This window comes from Microcebus murinus, chromosome 10 (assembly GCF_040939455.1).
Source record: "Microcebus murinus isolate Inina chromosome 10, M.murinus_Inina_mat1.0, whole genome shotgun sequence".
NCBI classification, from domain to species: domain Eukaryota; kingdom Metazoa; phylum Chordata; class Mammalia; order Primates; family Cheirogaleidae; genus Microcebus; species Microcebus murinus.
Genome location: NC_134113.1, coordinates 34,774,627 through 34,798,354, shown reverse-complemented (window position 1 = coordinate 34,798,354; position 23,728 = coordinate 34,774,627). Strand labels below are relative to the sequence as shown.

General features: G+C 33.5%; 1 protein-coding gene across 2 annotated transcripts in view; it reads left to right on the top strand.

The window, feature by feature from the left end:
* TMTC2 (transmembrane O-mannosyltransferase targeting cadherins 2) overlaps nt 1-23,728 on the top strand; it is a 378,826-nt gene that overhangs the window by 244,875 nt on the left and 110,223 nt on the right. For both annotated transcript variants that reach the window (XM_012749530.3, XM_012749528.3), the window contains one exon: nt 8,431-8,552. In XM_012749530.3, the coding sequence (XP_012604984.1) occupies nt 8,431-8,552 (122 nt within the window). The remainder of the gene's footprint in view (nt 1-8,430; nt 8,553-23,728) is intronic.

The following is a 23,728-nucleotide window of genomic DNA, read 5'->3' as shown; positions in this document are numbered from 1 at the left end:
AAAAATATGTGTTTCATTAAGTAAAAACACTAATTGTCAAGAAACAGATTAAACTTCGGTAAAAGTTAGAAAGGTTCTTAATTTCTAGTGTGATGTTATGTAGAGGAAACATCTGACATGCCATCAAAATTTAACTTGGAAAAAAGCCAGGAGCCTGTGTCAGTATTTCTCCATTTGCAACTAGGGATCCTGAAGTTCTCAAGGCTAATCAATGTCCTTTATATTTTCAAGGAAATGAATCACTAAAATAATCCACAAAATGTTAGAGCCAATCCTATAAAATGCTCAGAATTTTTCAAAATAGAGACTCTGTGTATTTCCAAGTGTATGTTGGGGGAGATGAAGATCATTCTCTTAAAAATATAGTACTGTCCTCTGGAGAATTACAATGGAGTAAATAAAATGGTATAATATAATTAATTAGGGAACACCAGAAACAAAGAAGTGCTAAATTATATATTTTTTTCTTTGTCTTTTCCTGCTCTGTACAGTAACCAGTAAGGACTTTCAGTCAGAACCAATGTATCTGGGGCAACTGGATAGAGTTGTTATTACAAGAATAAGATGAGGAAAAGACTAAGATGTAGATCCAAGAGATTCACAAAATTTGTCTAAGAGTTACAGCAACTTTGTGATATAGATAGGTTTTAGAAAGCCAGACCCTGTAATGTTTCTCATGCTAACACTGTGAAGTAAAAAGTGAGAATTGAAATCACAGCTGAACTCTCAATATGAATCACCCCTGATATCATATGGCTCTGAAAGACTATGGGTTCTGGAAAAAAATTATTTGGAAGTTTCTTTTCAATTACGTATGTACAAATATAACATATAAATCCAAGTTGATATATGATGTGATCAATTATTTATCACATATTTTGAAGGGCTATTTGGAGCCAAAGTCTTCTGGACTTAGGTTGGAAGAAAGAAAAAGAAATGAAAGATCTTATGTCTGGTTCTATTTGTTTCATAGTCAGGTTTAGTACCAGAAGGGTTATAATTGCTGAAGTAAATTCCATGGGTACATGAACAGGTAGGAGGAGAGTTTGAATAAATAGAGAATGGAATAGTAATCTTGAATACAGAAACTCAGTTCTGTGAAAATTCCCCTTTTCTCAAATTGAATCATAGATTTTAATTCAATAGCAATAAACATTCCAAAAACAAATTTACCAAAAACTTGACAAATTGATTCTGAAGTTTACATTATATACTTAATAGGAAAATAGAGTCAAGAATGTTTAAAGAAGGATAGTGGGTGAGACTTGCTCTACTAGCTATAAAATATTAGAAGAAGCTACACTGATGAGAGTGGTGTTATACCTGTTTAAGAAAAGAAAACCAGACCAATAGGACAAAGCGGAGACCCTAGAAACAGATAGAAATTTATGTAAGACTTGTGTAGGTAATAAATGTGGAATTAAATATTGATGAGGGAAGGAAACTCTTATAAAATTGATATAGGACAATTAATTGAATGTTTAGAAAAGGATAAAACTAGTACTTGCCTCATTACATGACAAAATGTATTTCATATGGAATAAGTAGCTTATTTTTAAAAATGAAACTATATAATTAGAATGAATGTAGATCTCTATGATATACAAAAGAATTTTTTGTGTATAAAAGATACTCCAAGAATTCCCCTACTACTAATATATATTTATTCTAAAGTTATATATGTTTTTTAAAAACCAAAGTTACAAAAAGATGGTAATTGCTGAAGTAAGAGCAGTACTTACATAAATTGGGAGGAGAATTTGATAAACAAAAAATAATAAACAAAAAATTGAAAACTGAATTTAGGGAAAATTGGCAGGGTTTTATTTAAAATCAGAATGCTAGAATGAACCTAAATACTTAAAACTACCAAAATATTTTACTATATAATTGATTTTTTTCAACATGTAAAATTCTATAAAAATACATCAAAATTTGCTAATGGCTATCTATGGTTGATGGAATTCTTTCAATTTTATAAAATTATGATCTTTTAGATTTTCTATAATGAGCGGGTATAATGTTAACAATTAGAAAACTAACATTTGAATATTAAAAGGAATAATCAAGAACCAATTGTTCTAGGTATACTCAGTCTTAAATAGATCAACTGGAAAATTCATGAATAATACAGTTCCTTTTTAAACTAAGATATTATAAATGGTTTATGAAATGATGATGTGTAAATATCTGAAGAGTGTGGATGCACATCATTTTGGGGACTATGGATTATGTGTTCTTAGTCCCTCAAGTAAATTATGAAACTGAGGCCCTGTCAAATAACTTACTTTTCCAAACCATACAGGTATTTAACGGCAAAGTTAGAATTCAGAACCATGCCATCTCAACACTGTTTTCGTATATAATTCATAATTCAGTGCTGTGTCATAATTGTGGATAATTTCAACAGGTAGAGAAACAAACCAAGTTTGCTAATCTGTTAATTAAAATGTACTTCTTTCATTTTAAAATTATGTAGCAAGTAAGGAACAAATTAAAAATAACCTATAAAAGAGAACTGCTAATTGCAAGCTTGAAGATTGCTGAAAGTGCTTATTAAAAGAAAAATGACCAATACAATAAAAAGATCAGTATAACAGCTACCAAAATAAACCTGGTATCTTAGATGGAAAATAAGTGTTACTTAAAAATGGAATGAATACCTTAGCAACCAGCCTAGTTCTCAAACTTGGAAAGCCTAGAATTAGGTAGATTAGGATAGAGTGACTGCCCTCTGGCAAAGCATCCTAAAATTATCAATATTGGCAATGAGATACTTTCACTGTATTAGTAGCAGGAAGCCTGCTAGAAAGCATCACATGGGACGTTTTATAAGCACCCTCATTTTTTACACTAGAAAAAAGTGCTATAAATTGTGTGGGGCCTTTGACAAAAATAGGTTTTCTCTCCCTGTGCTTATCTGGAAGTTTTAAAGTGAACAAACGTCTGAAACTTCTATAATTAAATTATTGCAAGGTATTTGGTTTTGTATGCCTCTCAGTCACCCATGGATCACTGGATCTGTGTCATAATTTTGCCCATAACCACTTAATATCTGGAGTATTACCCACTAAATATTTTTCTTTATTCTAAATCATATCTGTGAAATCACATTTTTAATATACATTAAATTCATAAATATCAAATTTTTAAAAAGTTTTTGTTGTTTCATGTGAACCTAAAAGCAAACTTTGGGAAACACTGATACGTTTCTTTGTCACTAGATTATAAATAGCAACAAATGATAACTTATTAATCCTTGTTTACTGTCATATACATCGTTCATGTTGGTTTAACCTGAATTGATATACAAGCTATATGCTTAAGAATTAAAAAAGTAAAAAGCATTTAGTAATTACCATAGGAGTTGAGGAGGAGATAAGCACTTTTGGGAAGGATAGTCACAAAATTAAAAAAAAAAAAAATAGGAATTCTGTACTGAGTCTTAGTATTTCCTACTACATGCTCTATTCTTTATCTGCAAGCAGGAGCTGTCCAGTAATTTGAAACATAAGAATCAGTGAGATCTAGACTATTACATCATCAATAACCCGGCATTCTTTCCTTAAGCAGTTAGCCTTTGCCTGGGTTATTTAGACCTGGGGCTTTTCAGAGGGGAAGAGTGACATTATTTGTTCTACATCTGAAACTGGTTTATATCTGCCTGAAGCCAGCCTAGAGACATCCAAATCCCTTTTGTCTGTAAGTGAATCGAAAATAAATCTGGGTGATGAACCTGATCGCTACATCATTGCACAGCAAATCTTCTCATTCTTATGAAAGTGCTTCTATTATGTCATTTTTTTGCAGGATGAGAAGGAAAAATAGTCATCATTACTTCTTTCCTCTTGGGCATCACAGACATTTTTTTTCTTTTATTGTAAGTTAAGAAAAATTATAGTACCAGAGAACATGACTTAACCTTCATCCCCTCACCCTATTCCTAAGTATCTTTATTTCCTTCCTTATTGAATTTACTGAACTTTCTTTTCCTGTGGCCATTTCCTTTATGGGAATTTTTATGATTTTAATATTTTAATCAAGCTTGAAGGATTGCATATATACCATTCTCTTCTAAAACTAAATCTACTGATGGCAATTTTACAGCTATTTTATCTCCTCTCTGATTATTTTTGATATTATTTGGGTAAAATGGTGTAGTTCAAAGAGCCAGAGAAAACTCTAATCTGAATCCATTTGGTATTTGCTTGTTTTTTATCTTGAGTAAGTTAGTTTTGCCCAGGGAGCCACAGTTACTTCATTTGTAAAATGAGAATGATATAGTGTAGGGATAATGTAAAGGTACAAAGATAATATCTTTAAGATGTTAGTAGGTATTCAATAAATAATAAACTTTATTTAGAAGGCAGCTTGCTGCAATGGCTTTGGAGCCATTCAGTCCTTTTAGGATAGGATTATTAACTGTCCTTGTGCAAGTCACTTGTCATTCTGGAGTCTTCCTCCTTATCCATAAAAGGGGTATTATAATCCTTACTGTGGATTAGAAATGAGAAATATAAAGCTCTTACCTTTCCAGTGCCAAAGATCGATCTAACAACTATTTGTTGTTCTTGTATTGTTTGTTGCTTAAATCTTTGAGTTGCCCTTTTAACATATTTGTATTTATCCATGATCATTTTCACGCATTTTAGGTTTTGCATCTTGCTTTCATAGACCCTTATTGTGTTAAGGTTAACTTTAGAACTAAAGTGCATCTTCTGTGTCACATATTTCCCTCTTAAGAATTGAATCATGTCTGTGTGGGAAGCCTTTTTAAAGGCCAGTCATGGATTATCATTGATCTTCTTTACTCTTTTAATTCAATAGATAAGCCCAAGGCAAAGTGAGATGAACCTGCTGGCCAATGTATCAAAAGCTAGAAAACAATTTTCTATGAGAAAGAGAGACAGAAAGAAAGAAGGGAGGTATAATTCTCACCTGAGCTGAGGAGTTGGAAAGTTTATGATTATTCTCTACCTGCTGGTTAAGGCAATGTGTTGAGATCAGGTAGTCCTGAGTTTAAATTGCAGCTTTACCACTTTATATATTTTATGATTTTGTTGCTTAGCCCCTCTGCTCCTCAGTTTTTTCATCTGTAAAATCCAGGTAGTGACATTCCTTTAAAAAGCAATGAGATACATTTAGAAAGCAGCTAATAGAGAAAATTTTTTTCATCTTGTAAACCTACTACGAACAGTTTGTAGTAGTTATGTGGGGTAACGTGTTAAGGCTCCTTGAGAGGCTGAGAAAAAAATCTACATGCCTAAATGCGTAAGAATAAGAGGAGTGTGTGAGCTTAAGTCAGACATTTGCTTCCTGTAGCTTGCTCCCCTAATTCATAGTAAAAAGTCAATGAATGATTGTTATTGTTGAGATACAGTGAATGGTGACATGAAGTTTTTCCAACTTATAATGAATAGTACCTAAGTATCAGTTTTCATATACTTGCCAAGATGCATGATTATGATACATTACTTACAGACCTTTAATATTTCCTATCTCACAAGCTTTACAAATTATTATAACAAGTTGCTTATGAGTTCTTACTAAAGAAAAAGGACCAGCCATTAAATATTTAGCAAATTAATAATGTTTCGTTTCAAAGTAGATTTTAATAATAGATTTCTGACTTGAGAAAAAGGTGGCGCACTTTCTGAAATGATTTTTAGATCCTAACAAACTTAAACATTACAAAGATTTAAATTTCAAAAACACTCTAGTAAAGAATTCTGTCATACTCTTTCTCTGTACAGAAAACCTATTGTTATTTTAAAAATTAGTTAAATTTTTATGAATGAAAAATAGAAGCTATATTAAAAGCGAGGTTTATACACCTTTCAAAAACTTTGAGCACTTTGAAAAGCCAAGGTAGAATTTCAGGTTGATTCCATATGGAACCAGAACTCAGGCCTGTCTTCCGTGTGGCTTTGTAAGCCATTTTAGAGATCAGTATTTAGATAAAATTTATCATTAATTCTTTTAGAATTTTCATTACTTTAGTGCTTGTGCATCTTTTCTGTTATATACCGTGTTTCCCCGAAAATAAGACCTACCCATGAAATAAACCCTAGCAGGATTTCTAAGCATTTGCTCAATATAAGCCCTACCCCGAAAATAAGACCTAGTGATGGGCGTGGCTATGTAGCATGTCTGCACAGCCCGTGCATTTCATCGCAGAGTGGTAAAGAAGATGAGCAGCCCTTCTCATCTGCCCCATTGTGACAGCTACTATCCCAGAGGTGACCTGAAAGGTGCGGGCAGCCCCACCAACAAGGTCCACTACCCCCATCAGGTCGCGGCCATTCTGTGCGTGCTACAAGCTGAGGCTTTGAGGGGAAAATAACACATCACCTGAAAATAAGCCCTAGGGTGTCTTCTTGAGGAAAAATAAATATAAGACCCTGTCTTATTTTCGGGGAAACACAGTATATCATATCTCGTTTTAGTGTGAAGAAGTGGTTTACTTTTCCTAAGAAAACTTACTATTTGCTTTATTTGGAAACATTCATTAGTTCAACATGTCAAAAAATCCATTTGACAGTGTTCTAGTTTTTATAGAGGTATTAAAATTAAAAACGTAATTATGGCCGGGCGCTGTGGCTCACGCCTGTAATCCTAGCTCTTGGGAGGCCGAGGCGGGCGGATTGCTCAAGGTCAGGAGTTCGAAACCAGCCTGAGCAAGAGCGAGACCCCGTCTCTACTATAAACAGAAAGAAATTAATTGGCCAACTGATATCTATATATAAAAAATTAGCCGGGCATAGTGGCACATGCCTGTAGTCCCAGCTACTCGGGAGGCTGAGGCAGAAGGATCACTCGAGCCCAGGAGTTTGAGGTTGCTGTGAGCTAGGCTGACGCCACGGCACTCACTCTAGCCTGGACAACAAAGTAAGACTCTGTCTCAAAAAAAAAAAAAATAAAAAAACAAAACAAACAAAAAAAAAAACGTAATTATTACAGAAATTTATGAAAATTTAAAAAATCTATTCCCAATCTATCATTTTAACAACTGCAAGCATTTCTCTGTATTCCATTCCACTCTTTGGTCTTTCCTTCAGTATTTCTTGTATCTTCCCCTAAACAAGTGATTTAATTGAACCAACTTGCTAAATGTAAACATGTTTTAAACTTCGAGGAAAAAGAAATCAAACATTTTTCACCTATCATTTTTGTGATATTATAAAGACTGTTGTTCATAGGACTAGAAACATATAAGTGGAGACATATTTTTGTGCATATTACATATTTTACAGCAATGTTTTTTACTAACCAGCCAAGCAAAGGGCATTCTAAAGATCAGGAGACTCTAGCCAATTCAATTTATCAAACATATTTGTATTCACAGTACTGTATTAACACAAAATAAATATGATTAAAACAAAACAGAGAGAGTTCTTCCTTTGAAACAAAAATATACATCCAATGTGGGTAATACATTTAGGAAAAGCCTCTGATTATGCCTTCAAAGGGAAAAGCTATCATAATTATGATTAATCAAGCAAGTAAGGCCTGTTTGGAAAACAGTTAAGTTACCAGTCTGTTGCCTGGTCTCAGAAACTGAGTAGCATCTACATTTGCAATACTTATTAAACTACAGTATTGAATTTAATTATACAAATTATCTAAAAGTATAATTTTTGCCATCAGTTAAATATTCTTCAACATCATAATCATACAAGGGAGAAGGAAATGATAATAAACAGGCAACTGATATACTTTCAGCTTTTCAACTTTTTTCTCCTACTTGGCTATAGTTAAATGGTGTTTGGTAGCTAAAACTGAGATTGAAAGTTTTGAATAATGGCTAGAAGGCCTTAGACTAGCTTTTGCACATAGTGCTGGGCAGGCTTGATAATTGTCACATATTTATTGAATTTTTAAATGAAACTGGTAAATTTTATTAATATAAAAATGCAAATAACTTCTGAAAAAATTAAAATCTAAAAATATTTTTTATTCTTTCAATCTTACTTTCTCAACAAAGTTGTAAGACCTTAAAGGGATAGGATCTTACACTTTTCTATGTAGTCCCTGCATGAGGTTAGCCACTTAGTATTCTATAAATTCTTGCATTTCTAAATGAATAGATGAATGTGAACAGAAAATACCAAATGATTATACAGTAGAAAGAATAAACTTATCTCTAAGGGAAAAAAAGATGATGTAAAACATGCTTGGGAATCATATGTTCCTAGGTTAAAAATCAAAGCTTTACTACTTAATTTTTTGGCTTTAGCTATTTAACTTAATTTTTTAAACAAGATTTTTCATTCTGTAAAATGGAAATCATGATGACTTCCCTGGCAGTCAGATGAGGAAATAAATGAAAGTACTTGACACAGCATCTGAATTTCCAAGGGATGTAAACATGATGGTAATGCTGTTGCAAATGCTTTATTTTTGGTTTGGTTGTCTCGATCTTCTTTCCAGGTGAAGCATATATGCGATTAAGCAAGCTCCCTGAGGCTGAGCATTGGTATATGGAATCTCTGAGGTCCAAGACTGACCACATCCCTGCTCATCTCACCTATGGGAAACTGCTAGCTCTAACAGTGAGTAGAACTACCTTCTGCACTTTTTAGAATTTAGTTTTTTCCATGTGGACCGAGGTAGATGGGGTTTGAGGTACTGTTTCTCAGCCAGCTAACTCATGTTGTTAAGTTATAATGATATGATACAAAGTTAGAACCCTGTGCAGAAAATATAGAAAAATGTATTACATTGCCTGTGCTGTTTGGCCTAGATAAGTTACATCATTAAGTTACATCAAGGATCATAGCCCCTGCATAAGGCTCTTTACTTAGTGTCTTGATATTATGATCCTTGATGTAACTTAATAGAAACATATAAATGGAAAACACCAAATATGCAATTACACAATGGATTTGTCCTAATATTAATGTTTGCATAAATATTATGTACTACAAATAAGTGTCAGCCCCAATTTGGCTATGATTGGAACTAAATCTGATTCTTTCAAATAGCCGAAAACAGAAAACTTGGTATATATTGATTGGAATTTCCTCTAGTTGAAATCATTCTATAAGAGAAGCAGAGCCATCATTTGACTACTCACTATGTAACAAGTATTCTTTTTATTATTATTATTTCAGAATATTACAGGGGTGCAAACATTTTGGTTACATAAATTGCTTTTGTACAGTTTGAGTCAACATTACAAGTGTGCCCGTCACCAGTTAGCGTGCAATATATCCATTAGGTGTGAATTTACCCATTCCCTCCTCCTGCCTCCCACATGCTTGATTTCCAATGAATGTTATTTCCGTATGTACACATAAGTGTTGATTGATTAGTGCCAACTTAATGGTGAGTACATATGTTTGTTTTTCCATTCATGTAATACTCTACTTAGAAGAATGGTCTCCAGTTCCATCCAGGTTGACAAGCACTCTTGGAAGTCACAGTTCTATGAAGGTGCTGTTAGTCTGAAGCATAAGAAATTGCTAAGATTATACCATTATGAACTATAAAATTGATAATTTTAATTCAAAGTAATATTAATATCTTTATTTTACGCAGTGGAGAATGGTTTAAAAATTTAAGTAAATTTTCTGATCTTCCATAGCTAATAAGTGGTAGAACTAGGCTTTAATCCTAGTCTGAATCTAATATTTAAGTGTTATTTTAGTTATTACCACTTGATCTCTCTTCAATAGTAATAAAAAATAAATGAATACTGGACATGCTTTTAATGCTTAGCTGAACTCCAAAAATAGTAAGAGTTTCCCAGGAGCTAGAAATGAAGGTGGTAGCTGAGTACCAGAACTGTAAACAGTAGGCTGATCCTACAGCTCTTTTGGGGGTCATCTATCAGTTGTGGAAACCAGTGGGAAGGGGGCTTTTATTTGTTTCTTCCTTTCTGGAGAAGCATCTTTGGCCCAATGAAAGGCCAGGAATTAGATGCCTAAATAAAGCAGGGAAAATTCATACTCTCAGTGAAAGGATAACAAAGTAAGTTTGCGCACTAGAACAAGAAGGCAGCATGAACGTTTACCTGTCTCAGAGTAGGACCTGGATGGAGAATGAAGTCTTCTGCTGGGAATTTGTTGTTACTGTCCTCCCTTTACCGAGTTTTGGGTTTTGAATTTACCTACATGATTAAAAAATTCCTAGCCCAAGAAATTAAATAAACATGGTTAACTTAAAAACCCTTGCTTAAGAAACTGCTGAAGACATTCTGCAAAAGAACACAAATCTAGAAAGAATGATGGAGGGAGGTGCAAAAATATTGATGGACAAAGAAATTGGTGATCATGTGGGTAATTCAGAAAGTTTTTAGTGAATAAATACTAAGAAGGAATACACAGGGATAATCAGAATAGGAGAATTGAATGCATAAGATATTTAAACTGATTTTGGGAAGTGAGCAGTTGGAAGTGTTAAAATTGACTTGTCAGAGCGTAGGAAAGGACAATCTAAAGGAATTTTAGAATGAGATAACTATGAAAGGAAGTCTGACTTACTCCAAAGAAACCTAGAGAGACTCAAGACATGGAGGCAGCTGGCATAGAAAAGAGTGAGGTAAGGGATATAAAAAGGGCTTATCAGTTGAAACCAAGGAATGGAACACTAAGATCTCTCCCTGTGTACCCAAATGCCAGCAACTGGGCACCCACCTCCAGGGCAGGGGAAAGAGGTTCATAAGGATAGAGCAAGTGAATGAGACAGGTCCAAGACTTGGGAACAGCTTGCACAGTTAAGGGTGGAATTAAGAAGAGAGTGCAAAGAGGATTGATTGAAGGCCCTTCAATGGACTATCAGATCCTAATACCAGTCCCCTACCCTATGTAGACTTCCAGCATTGTAGAGTCTCTTCCCCTTCTCCCAACTACCTTACCTCCCCAGAAATTGTTGAATTCTGTACTAGAGAAACTAAAGTATGGTAGAGAAAAGATTTTCAAATACCTGAGTTTGGAGGTCCTCTATAAATGACTGTCTCCCAAACCACACATACATGAGTTGAGTCTGTCCCCTCTAGAAAGCCCATCTATGCCCTGGGAACTTGATTCAGCTCTAACTCATACATTCTTAAATATCAATGAGCAACCAAGGATTGCCCATCACACCAGGAAAGCCTCAAATGTGAAAGGTTGCAGCTGAAGCAATATATTAGGAGGAGGAAAACTAAAGAAACAGAGGAATCCTTTACAAGAATAATAATCCTTAGAAAGAGATGGTGACAAACAGCATTTTATGAAGCAGGATATCTTGAAAAAAATACTAGATGAAAACAAGAACTTTTAGAAATTAATATGATAGCAAAACAGTGTTCATTGGGAGGATAGGAGAAGGAAGGTGAAGAAATCTTACATGCAAACAAAATATGAGGAGATCAAAAATTTGAAAGAAGAACTTAGGAAAGAAGTCAGTATGGGGTCCAACAGAGGAAGGAAAGGAGAACATAACTCAAAGTTGAAGGATATAGTTGCTATTTCTGTCATTTACAGCATTATACTATGTGTAGTTTGACATAGAAAAAAGTTGTTTCACCTTATGAAAATTTTTTCCAGTTTCTATCCTGATAGAATGACAATTTATACAACTCCACATAAATATGGGATCCATATACCTCTTGCCCTAGCTGCTGTCTGTGATGTGCTTATGGAATTCAAGTGGAAACATTTTAAATTAGATTGATAAAGACCACCTTCAAAAAACAGCTATAAAAGTTTTGGATGCCTAATTCACCCCTTCAAAAAAAGAAAAGAAAAAATACTTAAGCTTAAATGTACATAATTTGGAATATGCTTAGACCATGACAGTGGATACAGAAACCATGTGACCTTTTTTCAAATTTTTAAGCCTGAATATTTTAAGTTTCCTGTACCAAAAATATGATTTTTAAAGGCTGCTTTATTCTTTTCAGAAGGCCTTAAAAAAAAGATTTAAAAGTTTTAATTTACCAAACCATATGGAAGGGAAGGAAACACTCGCATACTACAATCCAAAAATTTTAATTCTCCCCCAACCCAAGACTTTTATAGTTTCCGACTTGCTGATTAGATGAAATATAAACCCTATGATGGAATGCCTTAAACTCTCAGTGCCAAAACTCCCCAACCATCTCTAACAGTTTCTTTCTAAATTATAAGATTTGGCAAATTTTGATCCCTAAGGATTGCTTTTTCTGATTTTGGGGTTCTTGGCCTGGTAATAGGCCATGGATTTAAAATAGAATTGGAAAGGTGGAAATTGCCACACATTTTGACTTTTGGATACTTTAAATATATTATAAAATTGAATTGGCCACTAGTCCCAGGATAAAAGGCATAGAAATACAGTAGTGTTTTTACTCTTATGTCAAAACTGACCAAAGGAAAATTATGTAAAAATGACATACAACTATATTAGAATGTAGAAGAAGATAGTCATTAAGAATTTTTATGAGACAAATTAGAAAAAAATATTGATTATTTGTTTTTTATTACAGTCAGTGGAATGATTCACTCAGTACATTTTTACAAGTTTTCCTTGAATTTGTATAATATTTACAGTATTTCAAAAAGTTCAAAGGGATTTAAAGTTTTCCAGAATGCTTTGGCATAGTCTATAGATCAAATCTTTTTTTTATTTTGCTTCTAAAAATGTCCTTCTCTCTTGTTCAAATTTTACTGCCTCTGGGAAGTCTTGTCTGACTCTCTCAAGCAGTTATTGTTTTTTTTCCTTTCTCTATACTTCCTTAGCACTGATCTCAGTATCTCCATACTAGCACTTCCAAAGTGAATGACAAGTATAAATTTATGTCTCTCTTTTGACACTAGATATGGAGCAGGGAGTAAGTCTTCACTTTTTATTTCTTCAGTATGTTAGTAACTATCTCTGTACTCCTGTGCATTTTCCTTTTTAAGTTAATTAAGGGATGGATACATGACTTCTTAATATTTTTATTCACCTACCCTGATACTCATTCCATTATTAATCCTTTTATTTGGTCAACACATATATTAAGACATATTACTGCTTGCTAGGTACTGCTTTAATACTCAATGATCCGTGCTGAAAAATTGAGAGTGAAAGTGGCATGATTACGAAGTGGACACAGTGTAATCTTCCAAAACCCTAGAAAAGGAGGTGGGCACAAAAGGGTGTGCATCTCTTGAATGTCTGTATTTGACATGTGTTATATCATAGAAGCTTGATAATAACTCTTAGGGACTGAGTATTATTCCCTTTTTATAAGTGAATAAAGTGAGCTTCAAAGATTTAAGGAACATCTCCCCAAATCATATAGCTGTTAAATAATAGATTTGACTGTTAACTCAAGGTTTTCTGAATTGTCATTAATTTTCATTCCATATTAAATAATTTTAAGTTTGGGGTCCCCTCACTTGGAATACATCATTGAACTAATTGAAGATTTGAAAAGTAAATCACTATTCCCCTCTTTTCCTCTTTTCATAACTCATTTTTAGATATTACCTTTAAATACTGATTTAGTTTGGTCAAACTGATTTGTTTTATTGGGTATGACACATCATGAGCATAGGATGTCAGTTTTAGGCACTTTTAGATCCTACATTATACCTTTAATACAAATTTTCCAGGGTTCCCTGGGGAATAGTTCTGTATTAGAGTCATTGTAGCCTCCATGTTTAAATATAGTTGAACCCAAGATGACTCTTTAAAATATATGGAACTTTCATACCGATGTCATGTCCAATTAAAATACTAAACATGAGGTGAGTTTGATTGCTCCGCTTAAAATTATGATTTATTCCTTTTTTGAACTTTGTTACCTAGAGCAAGTGCCATGAATTTAAAATTGGGCATGCATTAAGAGAGAAGGGAAGGAATAATATTTCCATTAATGTGGTATATCAGATGATTTTATAGTTGTTTCTAAAGCTACGTGGGCTCTCTAGTTGCATGCACATGCTTACTTTTATTTATTTATTTTATTTTTTTGTCTTTTTGTCATGTTCAATTTATGGAAGCCAAGTATTTTGTAGTTTTTGTGAGTCAGTAAAATTAATATTGACTTAAATTATAGTAAAAGTTACTTGGCTGTTAGCTTATTTTCCAGATTCAGGTTAGTAGGAGAGAAGGAAGGATATTGGAGACTCTGCAATAATTCTTGATACAGAAAACCTTTATTTTGGCTACTGCATGGAAGCACTGAGCCAGACTTCTGTGTCTAGCCAAAGTTAATTGGGCTACATAAAACTTCAGTCGTGAAAGTACTTGAGATTCTACAGAAAATCCCCATATCCCAGGCTAAAATGATGTCTCTGTACTTTATCTGGAAGTGCAAGGCTGTGTGTTTCCATGGGTCTTTTGTAATTGTTATTATTGCTTAGAGCTAAGACTTTATTTCCTTTCACTTGGTCCTCTCCAAAGCAAAGTTCTTTCCAATTTACATGTTGACCAATGTTTGGATTGTTTTGATTCATTATAATTACTGTACAGCCATGTTTAGATTAGAGAGGGGAACTAAAGTAATTTTTCCTGTGACTTTAATTGAATGGTTACTATGAATATGTATAATTCAAGTTGCAAATTTCATTCTATGTAAAGGGAAAGCATAATATCTGTATCATGCTACTGAAATATTGGATGAAATATAGAAGAAAGTTAAATCAATATTATATGCAGTTAAGTATTTATATGAAGTTGCCTCATCTAAACTTTATGATGTAGCATTCGGGAGCTAATATAATTATCATTGTATTACTTTTCGTTTCAATAGATTTAGGGGGTACAAGTTGAATTTCGTTAGATGTATATATTGTATACTGGTGAAGTTTAAACTTTTTGTGTACCTATCACCTGGATAGAGTACATTGTATGCAATAGGTAATTTTTCATCCCTTAACCCCTGCCACCCTTCCCCCTTTTGAATCTTCAGTGTCCATTGTAGCTCTCTGTGTGTCCTTGAGTAGCCATAGTTTAGCTTCTGCTTATGAGTGAGAACACGCAGCCTTTAGTTTTCTGATCCTGAGTTACTTCATTTAGGATAATGACCTCCAGTTCCAAAAGACATGTTGCTGCAAAAGACATGATTTCATTCTTTCTGTGGCTCAGTAGTACTACTGTGTGTGTGTGGTGTGTGCGCTTATCTGATACTGTGTTTATCCTTTCATTGATTGGTGAGCTCTTGGGTTGATGCCATTTCTTTTTGATTGTGAATTGTCCTGCAATAAATATATGAGTGCAGATATCATTTTGGTATGATTTCTTTTCTTTGGAATATCCAGTAATGGTATTATAGAGTCAAATGGTAGATCTACTTTTAGTTTTTTGAGAAATTTCCATACAGATTACCATAGAGGTTGTACTAATTTACATTCCCACCAGTGGTGTGTAAGTGTTCCCTTTGCATATCTAAGCCAGTATCTGTTGTTATTTGATGCTTTAATAATAGCCATTCTGATTGGAGTAAGATGGTATCTCATTATAGTTTTAATTTGTGATGTTGAGCATCTTTTCATGTTGGCCATTTGTAAATCGTTTTATAATAAAAGTGCCTGTTTATGTCATTTGCTCACTGGTTTTGTGTGTGTATGTGTGTGTGTGTGTTTTCCTGCTGAGTTGTTTGAGTTCCTTGTTGATTTTACATATTAGTCCTTTGTCAGGTACACAGTTTGTGAGTATTTTCTCCCATTCTATAGGTTGTCTATTTATCCATTTGATTATTTCTTTTGCTGTGCAGAAGCGTATTAGTTTAATTAAGTTCCATTTGTTTATTTTTGGTTTTATTGCATTTGTTTTTTGGGTCTTGTCAAAAATTCTTTGCCTAGGCCAATGTCAAGAAGAGTTTTTACTAGATTTTCTTCTAGCATTTTTATGATTTCATGGTTTCAGGTCTTCCTCTTAAGTCTTGAACCAGCTTGAGTTAATTTTGGTATATGGTGAGTGAAAAGGGTCCAGTTTCATTCTTCTATTATGCATCCGGCTATCCAATTTTCCCAGCACCATTTATTGAATAGTGTGTCTCTTCCCCAGTGTATGTTTTTGTCTGCCTTATCAAAGATCAGGTGGTTGTAGGTACATGGTTTTATTTTTGGTTTCTATATTCTTAACATTGATCTGCACGTCTATTTTATGCCAATACTGTTCTGTTTCTGTTACTGTATCCTTGTGTTATAATTTGAAGTCAGGAAGTGTGATGCCTCCAGTTTTGCTCTTTTTGCTTAGGATTGCTTTGGCTATTGGGGCTCTTTCTTGGTTCCATATAAATTTTAGGATTGCTTTTTCTAATTCTGTGGAAAGTAACATTGGTATTTTGATGGAAATTATATCAAACCTATAAATCACTTTGGGCAGTATGGACATTTTAACAGTATTGATTGGTCTGATCCATGAGTATGGGATGTTTTTTCATTTGTGTCTACAATTTCATTCATCAGTGATTTCTAGTTCTCCTTGTAGCTATCTTTCACCTCCTTTGTTAAATATATTCCTGGTAATATATTCTTAGATATCTTATTTTTACAACTACTATAAATGGGATTGAGTTCTTGATATGGCTTTCAGCTTGGTCATTATTAGCATGTAGAAATGCTATTGATTTTTATATGTTAATTTCTAAACCTAGACTTGCTGAATTCATCTGTCAAATCGAGGAAACTTTTGAGGGTATCCTAGGTATAATATAATATCATCAGCAGAGATATTTTGACTTCCTCTTTTCAAATTTGGATGCCCTTTATTTCTTTCTCTTGCCTTATTACTCTTCCTAGGACTTCCAGTATTATGTTGAATAGAAAATGGTGAAAGTGGGCATCCTAATCTTTTTCCAATTCTTGGGCTGAATGCTTTCAACTTTTCTCCATTCAGTACAATGTTGGATGTTGATTTGTCATGTGTGGCTTTTATTATTTTGAGGCATGTTCTTTCTGTTACTTTGATTATGAAGCATGCTGAATATGATAGTTCATTTTTTAGGATCCTCCCCTCTACTCCCAAATGCACATTTTTTGTTATCTACTATCAATCTTAAAAGTACTCTCCTTGCTTCTACTAAGTGACAAAGGAATCCAAATATCACCAAAATAAGACTTTTTTTCTGCTTTTGTATGTCAGTTAGTAAATGTCACCATTAGAGATACTTTATATTGCCAGATGGTCTCAGGAAGAATAAACATTAAAATACTCAAATTCTTTGGTATTAAAGGTCACATGAAATAATTTTAGCTGTTTTATGTCTAAATATATGTGCTTCTACGTTTGAAAAGAAGTATGGTAGCTTTTTATTTAGAGGCAAATAAGATTGTTTATTTAACAACACAGGTTTGAACTGCATGGTTCTACTTACATGCCGATTGTTTCAATAAATATATTGGAAAATTTTTTAGAGATTTGTGGCAATTTGAAAAAACTCTCAGATGGCCTACCATAGCCTAGAAAGATTGAAAAAATTAAGAAAAAGTAGGTATATCATGAACCCATGATATGCAGGTACTAGTCTATCATTTATTATCATAAAATATATGTGAATATTATAAATTTAATACTTATCAAAATTTATGCACACCTATAAGATTGTAAATGGAACCATTTGCAGTTGAGGTAAATGTGAACATATGTAAAGACACATAGTTTAACTGCATAAAATTACTATTGTACCATCTATTATAATTTCATAGCCACCTCCTCTTCCTATTGTGGTGAACTTAAGTGTTGGGAGTGTCTACTTAAAACACTGTGAGACACAAATCATCTCTGCTTGAGCAGTTTATCTCTCTAGTAAATTGTGTATTGCAATAAAAAGTTATCCCTCTTGGTTTTGCATATTTTTTGTGTTTAGTGCAGTGTTATAAACCTTGAATGACACCATGGCACCCATGTGAGGTGCCATACATGATAAAACATGGCATTATAAGAAAAAGTTGAATTACTTGATATGTACTATAGATTGAGGACTGCAGCTGAGGTTGCCCACCATTTCAGACAGACTACTCATTTTTTCAACAGATACGGTATTCACAAATACAGTACCATAAATGCATTTTTTTCTTAAAAATTAGTAACATTTTTTCTTCTAGCTTACTTTATTGTAAGAATGCAATATATAATACAACATGCAAATGTGTTAATTAAATGTGATATCATTGGTAAGGATTACACTCAACAGTAGGTTATTGGTAGTTACGTGAAAATTTATTATATGCATTTTCAACTGGGTGGAGGAGTAGTGCCCCTTGTTCAAAGGTCAGGTTGTATATTACATTTTGTTATTTTGTTTAGTTTCTGTATTTGGCCTGTAGTTCATTTAATGCAACTTAAATAGCCAGCCAGCTCAAGCCCTCCTGATCCCCCAGTACTCTAATATGGCATGTTATTGGAAGCACGTAGATGGAGAAGTGTCATGCCTCTTAAATCTTAGTTTTCTTATAGGACTCAAAAAAAGCCCATCCTTTATAAAAACCTGCAGTAGCCACATGTTTTCAAGTCTGAACTGTGTCTCATGTTCTCTATTAAAGAGTGATGATACAAAGACTAACAGGATAGAAATTGATAACAAAAGCCAGTGTATATCATTATTGTGATGGGTAGAAATTGCTTTTGTTTCAAAAAGGACAATTATGTAGGTATTTTCATCATGTTAACTTTTTAATTTTTATTATAGGCATAGGATCCCACACCACTTGGAAGGCTCCCCCCCATTTTATAGTTCTTTAATTCGTTAAATAAACCTCATTGATATATTACGATACATGATTTGACTTCAAAACTTTGGGGTTGGTATTCTTTCTACTACATCATTTTGACTCTCCTATCATGTAATACAAGATGAAAACATTTTAATGTGAGTTAAACTGTTTTTAGTTTATGCTATGTATTTTCTAGTTTGATAATTTTTTAAATAATGAATCAAGTTGAAGAAAATTTGAATATCTCTTATTAGTAAAATAGCATCCTTCTCTAAGGTATATTCAATCTTACAAAGCGTGGTACAGATAAAGCACACTTTAAAAACCAAACATGTTTCTTCCCAAGTGGGTAGACCAACAATTCCACAAAAGGAGATTGCCTTTCTTTGTGTGGCATATGGACCCGAATGTATATCCATACACACACAGAAAGGGTGCCACATCTGTTCTAAGACATAAAAGTCTTCATTTTTTGCAGATTCACAAATAGGTTCAAAACCTGCCCAAGCATGAACTTGTTCACAGCCCATAAGGTTTTGGTGATTTCACCTTATGTTTACCTATATTACATTCGAGGTCCATGAGGCCTGCAGAGCTATAGATTGTCTCCTTAGTTTTTACCAAAATTACACTTATTCCAAGCACAAGTAAATCTGGGCTAAGCTTCATTTTTTTCCCCCAAGTCTTGACCTTCTGACCTTGTCATTCATTTCATCTATCCCTTGACATAAATCCTCATCTGTTGTTTTCGGACATTATAAATAAATATCACACATAAGGTGTCTCCCTGTCCTACCTCTTCAGTGATCATATCAATCACAAGACCTCCAGAGATTACCTTATACTCTCTGTCATATAATGAAATAGGCATTTTGTATATGCTGTTCCATTGCCTCCTTCACAATCCCATGAACTAGATACCTACTTTGTAGATGAGGAAGATTTGACCTCAGGTTCATAGACAGTAAATCTAAGTCTGTGTCCAAAGCCTATTACATTATACTGCTATTTTTTTTTCTACAAGCTTGATTTACTACTTGATTTACGCTCTAGCCTTTGTTTATTATGCTAAACTGTACATAAGTGCTGCCTCTTGTGCCTAAATGCCTACCTTCAAAATTGGTAAAAACTTATTTTTCAAACAAATCTTCTGTTTTTAGTTACAGTTCTGAAGTAAAAGGCGTTTTCTTTGTATATTTTTAAATAAAAAGAACTTTAACATAGCTTCTGGTAAAAAAGGATTTAAGTATTGGTATATGGGAAGTAACAAAATAATAATAGTGAAGTTTAAAACTGAATTTTTAATTTAAATGTGGTACATAGTTCCCCTCAAATTTCAAGGTTTGAAGGAACCATTAGGATATTTCAAACTGAAAAGCATGTGGCTGAGGAGTGTGAGAGACCTGAGTGAATTGACTTTGACCTTTACCTGGTAAACATTTAGCTGGTAGAACATTGAGTTGGAGCCAGAGCACCTGAGCACTTACCTGCCTAGTAAAATAATTTATTTCTTCTCAGAGTAGAAAGCATAATTCTTTTAAATGGCTTAAAATTGTAGGACTCTCATTTCTAAGCCATAATTGAGGCTCTTTTTCAAAAGTGACAGGATGAGATACATTCTCGAGCATATACTGTAATTCAGTGCACCTTGTAATAACAATACTTTAGGTAAAGGACAGCAGCATGCTGAACGATTCACATATAAATAGGACCCTTTGGTCAATTTGACATTAGCCATGTGACGTAGTTTAAGGTGGGCATTGACCATTATATAAAGCCATGTATTACGATATACACATAATGGAGAAATAGGTAAAGGTAATGTAGTTGTTAGATATAATGGTCAGTCCCAAACTTTTTGTTCCTGAAAAATGAAACTTGAAGATACCATCTACTATTTAGTTTGTTCTATGTATTATTTTATGGGATGAGCACAGAAATATCTAGAAGAGTAAACTTTGCTTGAATTAGAAATTTTCTCACTTTAAGCAGTATATTACTGATCATAAGCCTATGGTCTTATGTTGTAAGATTTCTTGGCAAACCCCAAAGAGATTACTTCAGTAAAGGATTAAGTTAAAATCTATTGCTTTGGCTCAAGATGTCTTCTTGAGAGTGTCTGTTTTCCTCTTTTCTACCTGGGGTCCATGTTGATAATGACCACAAGTGATCATTATCTTTTCCACTGCCTTTCCATGCACAAGAAAAAGGGGTCTTTGTCCTGACCCCCTCACCACTTCAACAGTTGTCTATACTTATATATAAAATAACTGCATTTATTCCTTGATACGTTTGCTTTGACTGTAAACACTAGCAAAGCTGACTCAACAACATTACATTGGCGACGATTGCTTTTGGTAAGAATGAAATGAGGAATTTCAAATGTGAAATTAAGAATGCCAAGATTTTACTACTGCCATTATTGTTTTGGTAGTTTCTATTAAAGCCATATTTCCGAAATGTACAAAATACATTCCAAAAATGTATTTCATGGAACATTCATACTTTCAGAATATAAAAAAAAAAAATCCAGTAGTCCAATTAGTGTGGGAAAAGCTGCACACTATATTCCAATCAATGGCTCTGAATGTCTTTTTGTATTTAAAGCCCCATTTAGAACAGTTACCACGGAACAGTGTGTTCAAGGTGAACCTCTTGTCATCCTCCGAAAAGAATGTTTTGCCAAATGTACTTTGAGGACTTTTATGATATGGCAAACTGAAAGGGAGCAGGACATATGCAAAAAGTTTTAGAAATAAATATATGTTAAAGACCCATTTTTATCTGGTCAACTGGTAGACCATTGAGTTGGAGCCTGAGCTATTGCTTACCCAGTGATTTATTTCTCTTTAAGTATGCAGCCAGTATTAAGCATCTAAAAATTTAGTAAAAATGAGTGAGATCCATTGCTTTTCTTTCTGTTGGGTGGACAGATAGAAGGGAGAGTCCCAGGAAATTAGGAGGGAGGTATCACCAAGGTTGACATTTTGAAAGAAAAAGCTTTGTTGCTCATGTTAGTGCTACAGCTACCCTGAAAATAGCCATTTGTCTAGATGAATCCAAGACAAAAAGAGTTGAACTAACTGAACTAACAGTTTATAATGTTATAATGTGTTTGAAGATGTATTTTTAATTTTCAGAATACTAGCAGAACAAAACAGCTTTGTTTTCATGCTCACAAAACTTCAGCCATACATTTGAAATAGGAAATTTACTTTCTTAATGTGTGACCAGAAGCAAATTATGTTTTGTTTTCAGTTTCTGAAATAGAAATAGCATTTGGCAATGGCAATATTTGAAATCTTTTCCTGACATATCTATGGTAAATGCTGTTATTTATATCCTGTGCAGAATAATACATCAGAGGAAGCATTTATAACTTTGAGATTTTTTCTTTAACTGGAATGCTTTCAGCCCTCCACATTTAGCAGTTTGAGTCATAATCTTTAAGTTTCATCATATGAATTTATTTGTGTTGCAAACAATTTCAAACATGGTAAAAAGAATATTCGACACCAGTGTATTTTTGACTCAGATAAAACAAAGGCTAAAAATTCTGAGGCATTTATGTTAGATTTTTTTAACGCAGTTAATTTTTAAGAGAGTTCTTGTACACCCATCCTCAGTTTTCCTTCTCATTAATATCATACATTGGTATGGTACATTTGTCACAATTAATGGGGCAATATTGATACATTATTATTAACTAAAGTCCATATGCAGATCTTCAGTTTTTCCTTAATGTCCTTTTGTTGTTCCAGGATCCCATTCAGGAAACTGCATTGCATTTAATAGATGTGTCTGTTCTTTCTGTGACAGTTTCTGAGACTTCATTTTATTTTGATGCCCTTTTGAGTTTTGAGGAGTACAGGCCATATATTTTATAGACTGTTCCTCAGTTGCTGTTTATTTGGCTGATAATTTGTTGTGATTAGACTTGGGTTAAGGGTTTTTCAGAGTAAGACCACAGAAGTAAGTTGCTATTATCACATCATATCAAGGGTATCTATTATCAATATAACTTACCTTTCTTTATGTTAACTTTGGTGACCTGCCTTGTGGTCATCAGTGGAGACCTGTTTTTTTTTTTTTGTTTTTTTTTTGTCAGATTTATCCATTGTAAAGACACTCTTTGCTTTTGAGTTACATTTCTTGATGATGAGGACTTCAAGCGCCTTTTCATATGCTTGCTAGCTGTTTGTGTATCTTCATGGGAGAAATGCCTATTTAATTCACTAGCCCATTTTCTGATAGGCTTAATTGGTTTTTTTATTGTGTTTAGGAGTTCTGTATATATTCCGGATATGAACCCTTCATCAGATATATGATTTGCAAATACTTTCTCCCATTCTTTGGTTATCTTTTCACTCTGTTGACTTATTGTTTCCTTTGCTGTGAAGTTTTTAAGATTGATGTGGTCCTGTTAATCTGTTTTTCCTTTTGTTGCCTGTGCTTTTAACATTATATCCGATAAATCATTGCCAAATCCAATGTCATGAAATTTTTTCCTGTGTTTTTTTCTAGGAGTTTTATAATTTCAGGCTTTATGTTTAGGTATTAAATTTGTTCTGTGTTAAGTTTTTAATATGGTGTAATATAAGGATCCAACCAACTTTATTTTTTGCATGTGAATATTCAGCTTTCCCAACATTATTTGTTGAAGAAGCTATCCTTTCCCCATTCTATAGCCTTGGTATCCTTGTTAAAGATCATTTGACCATATATATGAGGGTTTATTTCTGGGCTCGCTATTCTGTTTCATTGGCCTATCTGTCTTTAAGTCAATACCATGCTGTTTTGATTACTGTAGCTTTAGTGGGGATTTTTTCCCCTCAAAATTGTTTCCGCTATTCAAAATCTTTTGAGATTCCATATGAAATTTTCAATATTTTTTTCTATTTCTGCAAAAGAAAAAACCCTCTGCCATTGGGGTTTGATAGGAATTGCATTCAGTCTATTGTTTCCAGTAGTATGGGCATTTTAACAATATTAAGTTTTCCAATCCATGAAAATAGTTATCTTTCATTTATTTGTGTCATCTTAATTTCTCTCATCAATGTTTTTCAGTTTTCAGTAAAAGTCTTTTGCCTCCTTGGTTAAGTTTATTCTTAATT